Here is a 16,587-nt window from a genome sequence, read left to right as displayed (position 1 = left end):
GTAATGATGCCATGTCACATTTACGGCATTTCCTCTTGCACTCCACCGCGTGTCTGGAATCCTTCTTTTGCCTGTAGCTGCTATCAGAACTTCCCAACGATGTGTCGATGAGGGAAAAAAAAGAATAGCAACGTTCTAAAGTGCCGAAAAAGGTTGTGCTGATTGTTAGTCATAAACGGGGAATTCCCACAAGTAATATAGACGTTGTTGCCAGTCGCTACAAAATATATCATTCAAAGCAAAGAAATTCCCCGAATTCGCCACAAAATAAGTAATGAAAAATTCCGTGCTCCTTTCAATCGGTCCGAATTTGTAGTTGCGATAAAAATATAAAATGGTTCAAATATTTAAAAATATTTTTATTATTTATTGTTAAATTTTGCCGCCCCTAACAAGTGCCGCCCGGAGCGGGCCGCCCCTGCCGCCCCCACTACGCTACGCTACTGTGAAGTACATAAGTTAAAACTAGGCTAAGTGCCAAAAATTGATAATTTTTTAGTGCACTTTTATGTTATAGTGCAGTTTTATGTTATACAAAATGGGCTCACTTCACAAGAGCTCATAAGAAGTCGTAATGTGCGGAGTTATCAACAACAATAATTATTAGTAGCGTTTCTATAATTCCTACTACTATCTTGTTTATAGGTATCCTGTAATTGTCTGCAGCTCGGAACAACTGTATTGAACTGCACCCATACTTAAATTTCGCAACCAGGAAATCCTCCTACGTCCCACATTTCCCTTTCCCGAGATTTTTCCTTGGATTATGAGTCTTAGCAGAGAGTACTTTTCTCCTCTCATTATGTGGCCTAGATATTCCAGTTTTTTCGTTTGTATGGTTTTTAAGACTTCGCATTCCTTCCCCATCTTCAGCAAAACATCTTGATTTGTTACTCTTTCTGTCCATGGTATTTTTCACATTCTCCTGTAACACCACATCTCGAATACCTCAATGTTTTTGATGTTTATATTTTTCAGTGTCCAAGCTTTCATGCCGTACAGCAGAACGGAGAAAACATAGCACCTTAACATTCTTGTTCTTAAGTTTATATTTATGTCCCGGCTGCATAGGAACTTTTTCATTTTGACAAACGATTGTCTCGCTATCTCTATTCGCCTCTTGATTTCTCTTGTCTGGTCATTAGTATCAGTAAAGCAAACCCCTAAATATTTGTAGGACGTAACTATTTCAACTGGCTGATTATTTATGGTTAAATTCACATTGGTGTATAGCTTCTTCGTTACAATCATGAATTTAGTCTTTTTGATGTTCAGTTTTAGACCATACTTATTGGTATGAGTGTTAATGCTTTCCATCAAATACCGTAAATTTGCTAGGTTATCTGTTACTATTAGCATGTCATCAGCGTATCGTGTATTTAATTAACTCTCCGTTAATGTTCATACCAATGTTTTGCCCTAGGAGCGCTTCCTGATATATTGTTTTGCTATATATATTAAATAGTAGTGGAGAAAGCACACAACCCTGACGCACACCTCGACGAATCTCAATTTCTTCTGTTAACTCATTATCAACCTTGATTTTTGCTGTTTGTCCCCAGTACAACCTGGAAATGATGTTAATGTCGCGACTGTCGATATTTTTGCTTCTTAGGATTCCGTACAGCTTTTGGTGTCTGACTTTATCGAAGGCCTTCTCAAAATCTATGAAACCTACGTAGAGGTCTTGGTTTACATCCAAACATCTTTGCATTAACACACTCAGACCAAACAAAGCTTCCCGTGTTCCCAGTCCACTTCTGAATCCAAACTGTGTGGCGCTTATGTCCTCTTCTAGTTTATTAAATATTCTTTTGTGAATTATTTTTAATCATACTTTTAGTGTGTGGCTCATCAATGCTATAGTTCTGTAGTCTGAACACTCTCTGGCGTTATTCATCTTCGGGATTGTGACAAAAGTAGAGGAGAGCTATTTCTTTGGTATGATGCCTGTTCTATAAATTGTGTTAAAGAGGTTCACCATTATTTCAAGTGTGTCGTCGTCTATAAGTTTCAACTATTCTACAGGAATTTCATCTGGTCCTATAGCTTTACCCCCTTTAGTGTTCCTTATACAATATTCTATCTCGCTTTTTAGGATTTCAGGCCCTGTTGTGTCGTCTGTAGGTTCTGCCACTGCTATTTCTGGTCTTTCGTCTGCAAAAAGTTCTTCAATGTATTCTGTCCATCTTACCAGTTTTTTTATTTAAATCTGTTGCTTTAATCCCATTTTTACAGATCTTTCAAAGCTACTCAGAATATTATTTGTTTTTCCTTGCATCATGCAGGTGATGGATCATCTCCGCATTACAGCATAAAAAGGCGATACGTAAATGGTTTTGCTTGTCAATGGATTAACACGTTGACACACAGAACGTCTATAGACGTCTAATTTCCATTGATGTAATGTGACACAACGTCTATAGACGTTGCATTTTTCCCTATTCTACTTTGCAAAATACATAAAGTGTCACAACACTTGCTTATACATTTGACGCACTGTCCGTCAACGTATTAAACGAAGGGTTTTTATTTAATACCCAGCAAGATCTCCCGATTTAACTCCCCGGGACTTCTTCCAATGAGGTTATTTAAAAAGAAAGGTTTAGAATACCATTTCTGCTTCATTAAAAGGACTATGATGACAAATAGTACATAAATGTAGTACAATAACGCCTAAAATGTTTCAAAATATTCGTCTTAACTTTGAAAAGCAGCTTGATAAACTATCGTGGAAGTTTTGGAAATGGAAACCATTTTGAACATTTAACTAAATAATCGTCGATCGGACGGCCAAGTTGGCTGAGGCGCAGTCGATCGACAAGTTTAGTGGATTTGCGATCGTGGTTCGAGCCCCAGCCCGGTCATTTGAAATTAATAAAAGGCAAACGTCGTAGTATAAAATTCAATAGAATCTACGACTTGGTCTGGAATAAACTGGCGTCTGATCTGCCTATGGAGGAGCGGTACGGCAAGGGATAAGGGCTTGCGGTTTGGTGATAGTCCTCCGTAGATCCCTACTTAAGGACGTTGACACTTAATAACGGTGTATATATTATATATTATATATTATATAACTAAAGAATGATAGCTGATGAATTAACAAAACAGATTTGAATTATGAATTCATTATGGTACATTCAATAAAGTTTAAACAAAAATAAAGTTTTCAATTATTTTATTATCCCGGTTATTTATAGTGTTCTTCGCCTTCCAGTTCCCAGTTTACAGCTTCGTCGGTCGTTCCATTCGCCAGGGTGAAGATTCCTTTCCGACATTGCCTTCTGAATGCCGTCTAGCCAGGATTGTTTCGACCTTCCTCTATTCCTTCTTTCCCTTGGCGTCCATTTTAGATTTTTTTTGGCAGCTTGTCGTCATCCGTTCTTTCTACATGACCATACCAGATCAGTTGTCTCCTTTGAATTTAATCTGTAATGGTTGACTTGACTCCCATTATATTTCTGATTTGGTCATTTTGTATCCTTTCAAACTTTGATTTTCTAGCCGATCTTCTCCAGAAGTCCATTTCCAATGCAGGTAAACGTCGTTCCAGTTGCCATGTTTCGCATCCATAGAGCACTATACTTTTAAAGATGGAGTTAAAGATGAGATGTTTTCAATACTTTCACAAAATTGATTAGTTACTACAGCTGTACAGTAGGGTGCATCGAAAAAGGCGAAAACAATTTTTTTTTGCGATGGAAAAGTAATACCTCACAAAAGTTACCCAATCAACTGTTAAGTAATTTGGTAAATTTTTTTCTAAATTGGAAAATATATTCTGCTTCCCCCCCCCTCCAAGATAATTAAAAATTTTGAAAAAAAAACAGACGAAAAAAAAATTTTTATTTCGAAAGGAAAATGTAATAGCTCACAAAAGTTGCCGAACACACTGTTTAGTATTTTAGTAAAATTGCGTTGAAATAAAAAAATATTTTCTGCCCCCCACGGCAACTAAAAATTAGAAAAAATACATTAACATGCGAATTTCCTTTGTAAGAAAATGTAATACCTTATAGAACTTTAAAAATTGGAAATTGGAAAATATTTTCTGGTTTCACTAGGTAATTAAAAATTTTACTTAAGAAAAGTATATACTAAAACATTCTTTTTATAACAAAATAGCCTAACGTATCCGTCTCCCTGACGTCACCCAAGTTTTTTAATATTAAAATAAATATAAAGCAAAGTACAAAATTAGGTATATAAATATTACAAAAAAATATGGTAAAAGCATTCTATTCGAAGATGTCTTCCGATTTAGCTTTAAAGTTAGGCATAGTTTTCAGAGGAATCAATTCGATTTTTTATAAATCCATCCCTCGAATACGCTCCACAAACTGCTAGAGAAGCTTGTGTCACAAGCTTGACACATTGATCTAAACATTGTTTGTGGCAGTGATATTTCTCAATCTCAATGTTAAAAGGGTCTAAGTTAGGATTCTTAATAAAATCTCGCAGATTGTCACTCAAAAATCTAGAGAATATGAATATAGGTGGTTCTGTAAGGTGATATTCTTGTTAGTTAATTAACTCAAAGTAGTCGTTTGAATCAAAATTTTTATAGGAGAAAGTTTGAAGACCCTCACGTTTTTTGATATGGTCACTGGCAAACTTCTTTTGATGTCCAAAGGGTAGATTATTTGAATGTCGCAGATATACAAACCAGTGAAGCGGTTTTTTAAGATGTTCTTCTAACAGTCGTATTACATCACCCTTAACGCAAGTATTTACGACTGTTTGCCTATTCTTAAATAGTTTCATAAGTTTCATATAATATTTGTCATGATAGGCTTTTAAAAGCTGAATAATTCTTGTATGTTAAATTATTGGAATTTAAGCCTTTTTACATATTTCCTTCAATTTCATTGCAACCTGTTCGGCAATACCAGAAAATTCTGGCTCTTTCTTGCGGAGTTTTTTATCCTCTTGCAACCACAAAACTTCATCGCTTGTTTGTATTTCTGTAAAACATTTTCAGGTATATTTGGTGGTTGCCCAAAAATGGGGCGGTCCACAGCACATCTTGATTTTATTCCCCATGGTCCTGCTTTATCTATTTTAAAAATCTTTAATTTACAAACAACAATAATAACAAAGTAAGGCATCGCACCAAACATAAGTGAAAATTACACGCACGGACTCACGAAGCGGACATTTCAAAGGGGTTGGGGAGACTGAAAAAACAAATAAAGCTTTAAATATCGTTTAAATTTGTAATTGACAACACTTTAAGTTTTCTTTAATTGATCTTAGATCGAGTTAGAACATATTTTATTCCAAATAATATAAACTTAAATTTACATAAAAATTAGATATTTAATAAAATTCAAGGTCGTTGGGGGGCAGAAAATTCGCTTAGAAAAAAAAAATTAAAAATACTAATATGCTGAAAAATAACACTATCAACTTTTTCACGCTATTAGATATAACATTTCGAACTTTTATTTTTTCGATGCACCCTAGGTACAGCCTGTACAGCCTAAGTGATGTATGTTACTACCTATGTTTCTGTAGTTTAATTACAGGCATTCAGAATTATGTCTGTATTTTTTATATTATTAATTTACATAGATTCTAATAAAATAGCTTAAAGCCTTTATTTTGAATATCAAGATTCAGAAGTGTTCATTAAAAAATGATTATGATCTAGAAGGAGAATTGCGTAAGTAGAATCTTCTTTTATTTTATTGAAAGTTGTTGTGTGTTCTGCTATACGTTTGTCAAAGCTCCTGCCAGTTTGACCGATGTAAGTTTTTGAACAGTCATCACATGTCAGTTTGTATATGTTATAGTCAAAGCCCGAATTTCAGGCACTCCTAGGTTTGACTAGGCAATCCTCAGGTCTGACTGACGGTCTTAGTCAAAGCCCGAAATAAATTACAGTTTCGGCCTTTGACTAGTCAAACCTAGGAGAGACTAAGTTGGTCAGGCAAAGGTCGAAATTTAATTTTATGAAATCGGGGTTTGACTAGTCAAACCCCGATCAGCTATTAAAATGTTGTAATTTGGTAGATTGGGTTTAATAAAACGTATTTTTTTAATTTTAATGTTTTTTTTTATATTGTCGTAATTAAAATAAAAAAAATAGTGTTTATTCTCACATATTGCGGCATTATGGCATTTAGATTTGCACAATACCTTTTAGACTTACATAATTTTGAAGAGCATTTCTTATTGCAGTGGCATTTTATAAAGCTTTGTCCTCCAAATTTAGAATCGTTTGTACAAATGTCTCTTAGAGACAGCTTAACGTCTGGAACATCTTCAAAATTAAGAAAATCCTCTTTGCGTTCTCTTATTTGAGTTCTTGAAAAAAGTGTGTTTATTGTTGCGTATTTAGTACAAACTCGATATAAACCGCCAATTGTTTGATCTTGTATGATACCCAAACTATTTCGAGCATCTCCTTTGGCTCTATCAAAGCTGGGGATAGGTATTGTTACAGTTTTTCCGATCGAAATTGGAGGAAATTTGTTTTTCACTTAATTGTTTCATAGCATTAGCCTGGGCATGAAGACCTTCAACCGTCTTTCTTTTATTTGAGCTGTTAATATTGTGAGGTAGGAAATTTTGTGTTGTACGTTTCGTACTCTGAATCTGTCAAAATGCATCTGAGTTTAGAGAACTGAGTTTGATTATTATTTACACGTAATTTGGTTTGATTAAGTATATGAATTTTATTTTGGCACAAACAGATGGAATGGGAATGTCATCGTCAACTGTGAAAGAAGACTGTGCAATCGGAGAAAAAAACTAAGGATCACCATAATACTAACGAAGCCACTGGACCGTCGTCTCTAGGAGAGGAAGAAAATTGTCAAACAATTCAAATTACTTCTTTAGATGTGGTTTGTTGTATTTGCCAAAAAGACAGCTCTGACGCACATACGTGTATAATTTGTAATCAGGTGGTGCATGTTGTGTGCGCTGACAACACATTTGGTGCATACTATAAAGGTTTTGAAAGAGAAGTTTCATGCATGCGTTGTGCATAGACATAGAAAAGGTCCAATAACGCGAAGGTCTTCATCCCAGGCTTATTCTCTGAAATAATTAAGTGAAAAAAAATTCCTCCAATTCCGATCGGAAAGACTGTAACAATACCTATCCCCACCTTTGATAGAGCCAAAGGAGATGCTCGAAATATTTTGGATATCATACAAGATAAAACAATTGACGGTTTATATAGAGTTGGTACGAAATACGGAACAATGAACACACTTTTTTCAAGAACTCAAATAAGAAAATGCAAAGAGGATTTTTGATTTCGAAGATGTCCCAGACGTTAGGCTGTCTCTAAAGAAAATTAGTACAAAATATTCTAAATTTGGAGGACAAGAATTTATAAAATGCCACTGCAATAAGAAATACTCTTCAAAATTATGTAAGTGTAAAAGGTGTAACGTATTGTTCAACTCTAAATGCCATAATGCCTTAACATGTGAGAATAAACACTATTTTTTATTTTAATTACGACAACATAAAAATAATAAACATTAAAATTAAAGAATGACGTTTCATTAAGCCTAATCTAACAAATTACGACATTTTAATAGCTGATCGGGGTTTGACTAGTCAAACCCCGATTTCATAAAATAAAATTTCGACCTTTGCCTGACCAACTTAGTCTCTCCTAGGTTTGACTAGTCAAAGGCCGAAACTGTAATTTATTTCAGGCTTTGACTAAGACCGTCATTCAGACCTGAGGATTGCCTAGTCAAACCTAGGAGTGCCTGAAATTCGGGCTTTGACTATAACATATACACCACTCCGTAATTGCACAATTACACAATTGCACAATGTAATCCATCAATTTTCTCCAGTGCTGCAAGAATGTCCGGTTAGCTAATAGTATCGAAAGCTTTAGCCAAATCAACAAATGATTTCGTTTGACCCGGTATTATTTTTATCATAATTTTTATTTTTAACTTAGGTTTTATATTACCAGAGAATATAAATACAAAACTAACAGACGTTTACGCACTTATGACATGCAATTTTATGTTGAAACTCGCCAAAGCCAACCCTGTCGCCTGTCCATTAGATGAGGTTAAGGTACATTCCATTTGAATTGGTAATTTTAGAAAAAAGCAGATAAAAAACTCTACTTACTTTCGTCACTCTCATACGGTAGCCAGGTGAAATTTTCAGCAGCCAAATTGAAAATTTTCGGCAAATGTTTACACTGTTGGGCCCTTAAGTCAACAAAAATCTCAGCCGCACATCCAGTCACTGTACATAGACGCCATTCTTCGGCATTGCCTTCACAAGTTTTTCCACCAAACGAAGGGCTACAACGAATTTTTAAGTTAATTTGAACCACTTGCATTCTTCTGATAGACGAAAAATGTAAATAAGTTATACAGGGTGTTTTAAAAAACGGTAACACCGTCTATAGCTCTACTAAGCAAACTCCAATTATTTTTCAGTTTTTTACCTATCCTACAGACACACAGTGGTTCCAAATGCTAAAAACGTGGTCATGAGGCGAAAAAAGTGCCTATCTAGGGATTTTCATGTTTACAGCTGTTTTCTCATACTATCGTAGAGTCCTAATACGCAGGTGAAAGGATCAGACCGGATGTATTCTGGTTCATAGCTCAGGAAAAAGTGAGCCATGTCCGAGGTTATTTTGGCCGGCAGAGAAAGTGAAAAGACCGCGTTGATTGAAAACGCTATAAAGCGTTTTGTAGTTTATCAATTTTATCGCTGTAAAGCAAATTCTTCTTTTTTAGGTATGTAGTAGTGTGATGTAAATTAACTTAAGATTTAGTAACAATAAATGCCTTAAATTTGTTAATGCATAGATAGTGAAAATATACTTGAAATAATCAAAATTTTGTAAAGATACATTCAAAAAGTACAAAATTCTGCATAATTCTGCGATTAATGGTTATTAGTCTTAAAATATATAGTAAGAAGATACAGAATCACTTTGGTTTAGCTGCCTCTAACTGCCTATGCATTGCTGGCATTTGTTTGAACACAAAAGTGACAAATGACGCATATTACATGATTCTGGCGATTGTTCAGCATATATGGGCAGTTGTACATAAGCAATAAGGTTCAGAATATTGTACTTCATAAAGAAAATGTATTGGTAATCAGCAATTTCAAAAGTTCATTGTAATATAAAATTTCAAACAAATATGCGTTTAAAATAAAATTTTCGAATTTCTTTCGATCATATTGGATACGTCATTTTGTTTAAAAAAAAATAACATTAGATTTGTAATCAGCGACCTTAAACTGTCAAATTTGACAAACAAATTTGCGTTTTAATCGATGTTTTCAATTTTTTCCACCATGTTGGATCCACCATTTTGTTTTTCAGAAAAAATAATGTCAGATTCGTAATCAGCCATGCCAAAAATTCTTAAGAACGAAAATAATTCCGAATTGTTTAAACAGTATACGCTTTTAAAGGTTCATGACCACGTTTTCGGCATTTGGAGCTATAGTGAGACAGTGTTACATTTTTTGGAAACATCCTGTATATCAGTAATCAGTCATCTATAAATAATAATCTCAATCTGCTTTTTAATATTTAATTTATATCTATATTCCTTAAATTATATATTATATAATTTATATCTTTATGATAATCCAAATCTATACTAAAATCACAATATTGATGCACTAGAAATAAACAAACCAAGACATGTTGAATGTTACGGGGAGCACTCCCAAATCATGATTTACAATGTATATATTATGTTACGGTAAAAGTAGATAATCTGGTAATTGTACACAATTACCGGTCATTGTATACAATTACCAGAGTCGACGGTAAATGTAGGAAATATTCTTTAAAACCCCTTTATTTCCTACTTTTACCGGTAATTGTATACATTTTCCAGAGGATCTTGGTAAAAGTAAGGAATTCAAATTATAACGATCGACACGCAAACACAATGCCTTTGTTTATCTCGTGCGTAATCAGACTTCAGTCTGCAGTGTAGATTGAGACATCAAAAGTGTTTCTATCCTAATTTGGCATGAGCTTCGTGTTTTTTAATTAACGATAATGTTACCTACTTTTCTTTGAAGTGTTTTCTTTACCGACATAACGTTTTGTGTTAACCTACCTATGTACAGAACTATACATTACATTATCCTAGAACTGATTATTTTTGATTTAACAATGGAAGAGCGTTTTAATACAAAATTACTTTAAGTACTGAATAGTAAAAAAGCACAATACGATTTGCTTACAAAAGAAAGTACCAAAGTTTAATAAACAATGTACATGTAAGTAAATCTAAAACTAGTGATAAAATACCGATTACTACAAGCTGTTGAAAAAGTAAAATGTCATGAAGATTGGGGATATTGAAAAACTGATTTTCTCCATAAGTAAAGATGGTCTTCGATTTGTAAAATTCGCCAAGAATCGAGCTTACCATTCTGGCATCAAGTGCAGTCCGTATGAAGCTATGTTTGGAGGTCCTGCCAAAACTGGTTTGAAAACTTCATCACTTCCAGAAGATGCTCTAGAAAATATTCCGACTAAAGAAGATTCGGAAGCGTGGTGAAACAATTGGAAGAAACCCAGTCAGGTCCTGATTCTAAAAAACGTAAAGAAGTAGAAATAGATGAACCAAATGAGCTTCTAATAGAATAAGAACCTGAACAACCTGAGCAACCATCAGTAAATGAATCTAATACGATTCTAGAAGAACTATCTTCTAATCATATTTCAGAGAGGCAAGATTCTGTTGCAACTAAACGGACATATAAAAAGGAAGGTCCTGAAAGGCAAGCGAAGAAAATGCTTAAATATCAAACTTAAAATTTCCCCCTGGTAATGACGGTCATACGAAAAAATTAAGAGTGTCAGATGTGGACAGGGCACGAAGTGATTCTAGAAATATTTTGGCTGTTATTGTGAGTGTTCAAAATGAATTATATGAATTGGGTACTAAAGAGGGGCTACTACCATAGTTGTATGGCAGAAATCAATTAACCATCTTCAAAGAATCATTCATTTCTCTACACATGGTACCAAAACCAAACATTTCATTGAGCGAGTATATGTTAGAAAAACATCTTTGTCAAGTGGGCAAGGCTATCAGCGATGTGTTTGCAAAAGTAAATGTAAAACAGATAAATGTAAATGTAAAACAATGGAAAGTTGTGTCATTCCAAGCAAATAGTAAGTAGGTAAATTAGTAGTATTAATTCAGGAAAAAAATTCAATTCAGGTTAAGCAAAATGTCACTTGTTTTTAATTCAGTTCAATAACAATCACACTTCTTGAATAGCTGTTTAAATTTATTATTTCTATTGAATTTTAACACTTTTACCGCTGGTCCTTGGTAAATGTACACAATTACCGGTAAAAGTAGATAATTGAAAATAATTCCCTACATTTACCATCGTCTTTGGTAATTGTATACAATTACCAATTATCTACTTTTACCGTAACATATACATTATAAATCCCAAATCATGATTTACAAAGTTTATACATTGCAAAACATGATTCGTAAGTGTAAGTGCTCCTCGTAACATTCAACGTGCCTTGGTTTGTGTATTTGTAGTGCATCTTTATTATGATCGTAGTATAGAGGATAAATATATCAAAGGTGGCATAGACTAATCCACCGCGCTAAATGGATTAAAATAGTGTTATGTTATAATGGAATATAAAAACTGAAATTGATAAAAGTTTATTACAAAAATTAATGCCACCTGAGTCCTGCTCTTACATTCCCTATATATTGTGTAGAGCAAGTTGATCGTGGAACACGAAGTTCGTAACATTTTTAAGACGAGAACAGCAACTAAAGAAATTGGCAATAAAAATGTCTAAACGAATTTTCTTCTAAAAGAATTCTCTACAAGAAAAACTTTTTCTATTTGTTTTCATTACAATAGAGTCTGGAACGATTTTTAAGAAAAACGCGTGAAAATAAAATATTCAAAAAAACGCTTATTGACTGTTTTATGTTTATATTAAATTCTAGAGTTTTTTGCGTTAGGAAATAAACAAGAGGTGATGTTAAAGTTAATGGTAAAAATGATTTGATGACATCCTAGAAAAAACCTGTGAAAATATTTCCAGGAATAGTATTCCCAGGAATATATCATGTGTCCAGATAGTATACAGGGTGTAATATTTAACCAATTTTATACTTGCTTAACTATGTCGTCTACTAAGCCATATAAGCAAAATTATACTGGTGTCAAACATATATTTATATGTAAAATTCAAAGAGATGCCAGACAGGGTTGAACACTGTCTCCATTGTTATTTAATTTATATTTAGATATAATATTTAAAGAAGCGCTGCATAGTTTGTAATGGGGCGTGAAAGCTAATGGAATTCTGATGAATATAATCAGATATGCAGACGATACAGTTATTTTAAGTGATGATATGAATGGATTGCAATGTCTTTTAAATGCCATTGATAGAGTTGGAAGAGAGTTTAGCCTAAACATAAACTGTTAAAAAACAAAATACATGATGTTTAGCCGTTTGGCACATCAAGATTCACGGTTATATGTTGATGGTCATTTAATTCAAAGAGTACCCAGTTTTAGATCTCTTGGTGACCATATTACTGAACAACTAGATCCAGATAAAGAGATAAAATGTAGAATCGAGAAATCCCGCACAATATTTTTAAAAATGAGGTAATTCTTCTGTAATGATGCAACTTCAACTTGGAAAGCGCATGATTAAGGTGATACAGTAGCGATCAACAGGTGGCAACAAGCGCGGTCCAATATTGCGAAAGTTCTGCGAACTTTCAAAAGTGAGGCAACAGTGCGTCGGTAATTCGATACTGACAGTGATGTTTATACTATCAAAATAGTATATATTAAGTATGGAGAACGGTAAGGGTTTTATACCGATCGAAGACAATTGTTTGGAGGAGGAGCGGGGCGACGACTCCAATTATTGTCTGAGATCGGTTACCCTTAACGTTCGACATGCTTATAACGTTTTTTGCACGATTGATGCCATTGTAAATTATAAAATTAAACATTTTCGTCATATTGACTAGTTTCATTCATTTTATCAAGATAGATACTTTGGTTGTTAGGTAGTAACTAGGGTGCATAACAACAATGGAGAATTGAGTTTTTATTTAGTTGTCAATAATTTTAAGTAAAATTTTTACAATTTTGATTATTATAAATTAAAATATGAGCGAAAGTGAATTTGAAGAAATTGAACGGGCTTGGGAAGAAGGGTGTTCCGCAATTATTCCCGAAAAATCCAAAATCCGTTATCAAAATACCTACCAAAGTTTAAAAAAATGGTGCGAAGGCAAGAATTTAAGAATCGAAGAAAAGACTCTATTGGCATATTTCGTTCAAAGACATATGCAGTTGAAAGCTCCTGGAAGCCCTCTGGGCAGAATATTCAATGATTAAATCCACCGTTTTTCTCTATGATGGCATTGATACTTCCAAGTTTTCAACTTTGATCGCGTATTTGAAGAGAAAAAATGTTGGCTATAGGCCTAAGAAGTTTCAATATTAATAAATAATTCGTTAGTTTTCTTTATTCTTTCAAAAAATAAATTAAAATTAAGAGATTTTTTAACTCGACGGTAAGTGAATTACTTACCGTCGAGTTGGAGTACTTACCGTCGAGTTGGATTACTTACCGTCGAGTTGCTAATAAATGTCACCTACTGACGTAAAATCTGTCACGGTAAACAGTCAAAAATGATCAATCGTGCAAAAACAATAATTTTTATACACATAGGCGCGACATGTTGCCAAGTCAGTGACCTTCGATTTCTTGTTATAAAAAAATCGATTTTTAGTAGTTCCAAGATTACACAAAATCTAGGCATGGGATAAAAAAGTTTATTTGAAGAAAGTATATTTTTTTGTCTTTCTTAATGGCGGTACAGGCTCCTTTTTTCAATATTTTATTTAGTTGTAGAGTAATTTCCACATACTAACATATTTCTGAAATTGGGCTCTGTGCCGCCATTCTTTATTATATTACGAATATGTGTGCCAAATATCTCGACAAAATATTCAAAATTAGAGCCGCAATCTTGGAACGCGTTTGTTGCTACCGGTTGATCGCTACTGTTTCCTCTTAAATGTTATATTCGGTCAGTCCTCTTATACGGTGTCGAAGCGTGGACATTAAAAATACCCACCATTAATCGTTTGGAGGCATTTGAAATGTGGCTGAACAGACGTACACTAAAAATACCATGCACGGCTATGCTGACAAATGTGAAAGTCTTAAGGGTAATCTAAGTATGAAGCTTAAAATTTAATAAAAAGGACAAAACCTCGCAATTTTAACAAAATAGATCGATTTGCTTGAAAATTTGAGAATAAGTAGTGGATAGTCCAAGGATCAAATTCTATATGATGTCGAAAGGCGCTTTTACCATGAGGGTGGTTGCTACCCCATCTCGGGGTGAAAATATTTTATTATATTTTGACCACAAAATTTGGTAATAACATTCATTCTAAGCAAAAAACGTTCTATACAATTTTTGGATAAAATTAATAGTTTTCGATTTATTCGCTATCGAAAGTGTTAGTTTTATATCGAAAAAATCAATGTTTTTAATAAGTTTTCTGAATAACTCCAAAAGTTTTCGTTTTATCAAAACAACTTTACTTAACAAAAATGTACCTTTAAAAAAAATAAACAAAACATTTTTTTTTTAATTTTCTTTAAGACCAATAGTAAACGAGCTATACTTTGTTATATGTTAGCTCTTCTTCGTCAAATGCTAAATATTGTAGTTTCAAAGTCAAAAGACGGGAAAACTATGCATTTTTCGAGGATAACTTGTTCAAACTAATTTAAAGTATTTAAAAATATCTATCTACTCGAACAGAAATAAAAAAAAAGTTCTCTCTAGCCCAAAAATTAAGTGACTTGTAATGAAAAGAATGTCAGCCCCCATTTTTTTCAGAGACAATGTAATCGGAAGCAACCTCCTAATCACCACCCTAATTAAAAATAGTCATTAACCTTATTTGATGTTCCTTATTTATGTATTATTAACAGGTTCTAGAAGTTCGAACGGCTTAGAATGATTAGTTAAAAAAAATGGAGTTAAAAGCGAATAACGAATTTTTGTAGTTTGGACAAAATGGCTTTTCTTCGGAATAGAAAGATTATCATCAGAGAGACGAAAAAATGTTTAAATATGAAATTGTAGCTTATTTAATTCTCAAGAACCCGGGTTGCAAAAAATTTTTCTACGGCAAAAATTGAGTGAGCTATTGACAATTAAAACTTGTAATAACATGCAAAAACCACCTTTACCGACTCTTTCAAAGTCATATCTTTTTGCAAATAGAGATTTTAAAAAGATTTAATATCAACAGGCTTATAGATCTTATAAAGTCCTAGAAAATTCTTTTTTCCCAAACTTTCTTAGATAAAAAATAAAAAGTTTCGGTTAAAAAATCAATATATTTTTTTGAAAAAAAAAAAGGTAAATCCAATTGTAAACATAATAATGTAAGTTAGCGGTGTTTTTAGTCATTGGCCTTTTTCATTCTTCTTTATTTGTGTATTATTAATAGATTCTAGAAGTTTGACTGGCTTAGAATGATTAGTTTTAAAAAAACTGGAGGTAAAAGCGAATAACGAATTTTTGTAGTTTGGTAAAAAATGCCATTTCCTTCAAAATAGAAAGATTAGCATCATAGATACGAAAAAATGTTTACATATGAAATTGTAAGTTATTTAATTCCCAAGAATTTAGTTTGAAAACATTTTTTCTACGGCAAAAATTGAGTGAATCGTAAATGAGTATTATCGAATGCGATAGCGAATAAATCGAAAACTATTAATTTTATCAAAAAAATGTATAGAACATTTTTAGCTTAGAATGAATGTTTTTATCAACTTTTGTAGTCAAAATATAATAAAAAGTTTCCACCCCCGAGATGGAGTGGCAACCACCTTCATGGTAAAAGCGCCTTTCAGCATCATATAGATTTTGATCCTTCGACTATCCACAAGTTATTATCAAATTTTCAAGTAAATCGATTCATTCTGTAAAAATTGCGAGGTCAAAAGCTTCGGTTCCTGGACTAGGGAGCAAATGCTGTATTTTTATATTTTGTATAAATAAAAACAAATGTATTTTTATTTTTGAGGCAACAAATAACTTTTATGAAAAAAAATGTATGAGAAAGTTTTCTTTTAAATGGTGCATTCTACCCATATTTTCAAGGATCGCACTATTTTCCGGGACACCCTGTACATTATAAGACACTTTCTCAATTTGTTCTAGATATTTACGATATCAATTACTGTCTCGGACCACTCGTATATAAAAAAAGGTATCGAAAGAAAAAGAGTAATAATTGATTTTCTTACGGTGGATTGTCACATTTTCTCCCTCTGAATTGTACGCCTGTTCCACAACTCCTCGTACACGGTCCCCAGGGACCCCACTCGCCCCATTGCCCATCTTGCGGGTTCAAAACGATCGGGACCCTCTCCACTCTCCTGTTGGCGAAATCCTCGCAGTAGCCGTTCATACACCACTGAAAAAGGAGACAAAAAGGTAACATAAGCATGTGGTATATATTAGAAGGATTTGGAAGGTTTGAATTTAATTTTGGACC

General features: G+C 33.5%; 1 protein-coding gene across 2 annotated transcripts in view; it reads right to left on the bottom strand.

The window, feature by feature from the left end:
* Positions 1 to 16,587, bottom strand: part of LOC126887291 (A disintegrin and metalloproteinase with thrombospondin motifs 2-like) — a 168,748-nt gene that overhangs the window by 51,507 nt on the left and 100,654 nt on the right. For both annotated transcript variants that reach the window (XM_050654700.1, XM_050654699.1), the window contains exons 9-10: positions 16,337 to 16,506; positions 8,116 to 8,294 (exon numbers count right to left, since the gene is read on the bottom strand). In XM_050654700.1, coding sequence (XP_050510657.1) covers positions 8,116 to 8,294; positions 16,337 to 16,506 — 349 coding nt within the window. The remainder of the gene's footprint in view (positions 1 to 8,115; positions 8,295 to 16,336; positions 16,507 to 16,587) is intronic.

The sequence above is a fragment of the Diabrotica virgifera genome, chromosome 6 (genome assembly GCF_917563875.1).
Source record: "Diabrotica virgifera virgifera chromosome 6, PGI_DIABVI_V3a".
Lineage (NCBI taxonomy): Eukaryota > Metazoa > Arthropoda > Insecta > Coleoptera > Chrysomelidae > Diabrotica > Diabrotica virgifera.
The sequence above is the reverse complement of the archived record's forward strand: the minus strand, read 5'-3'. Positions and strand labels throughout refer to the sequence as shown.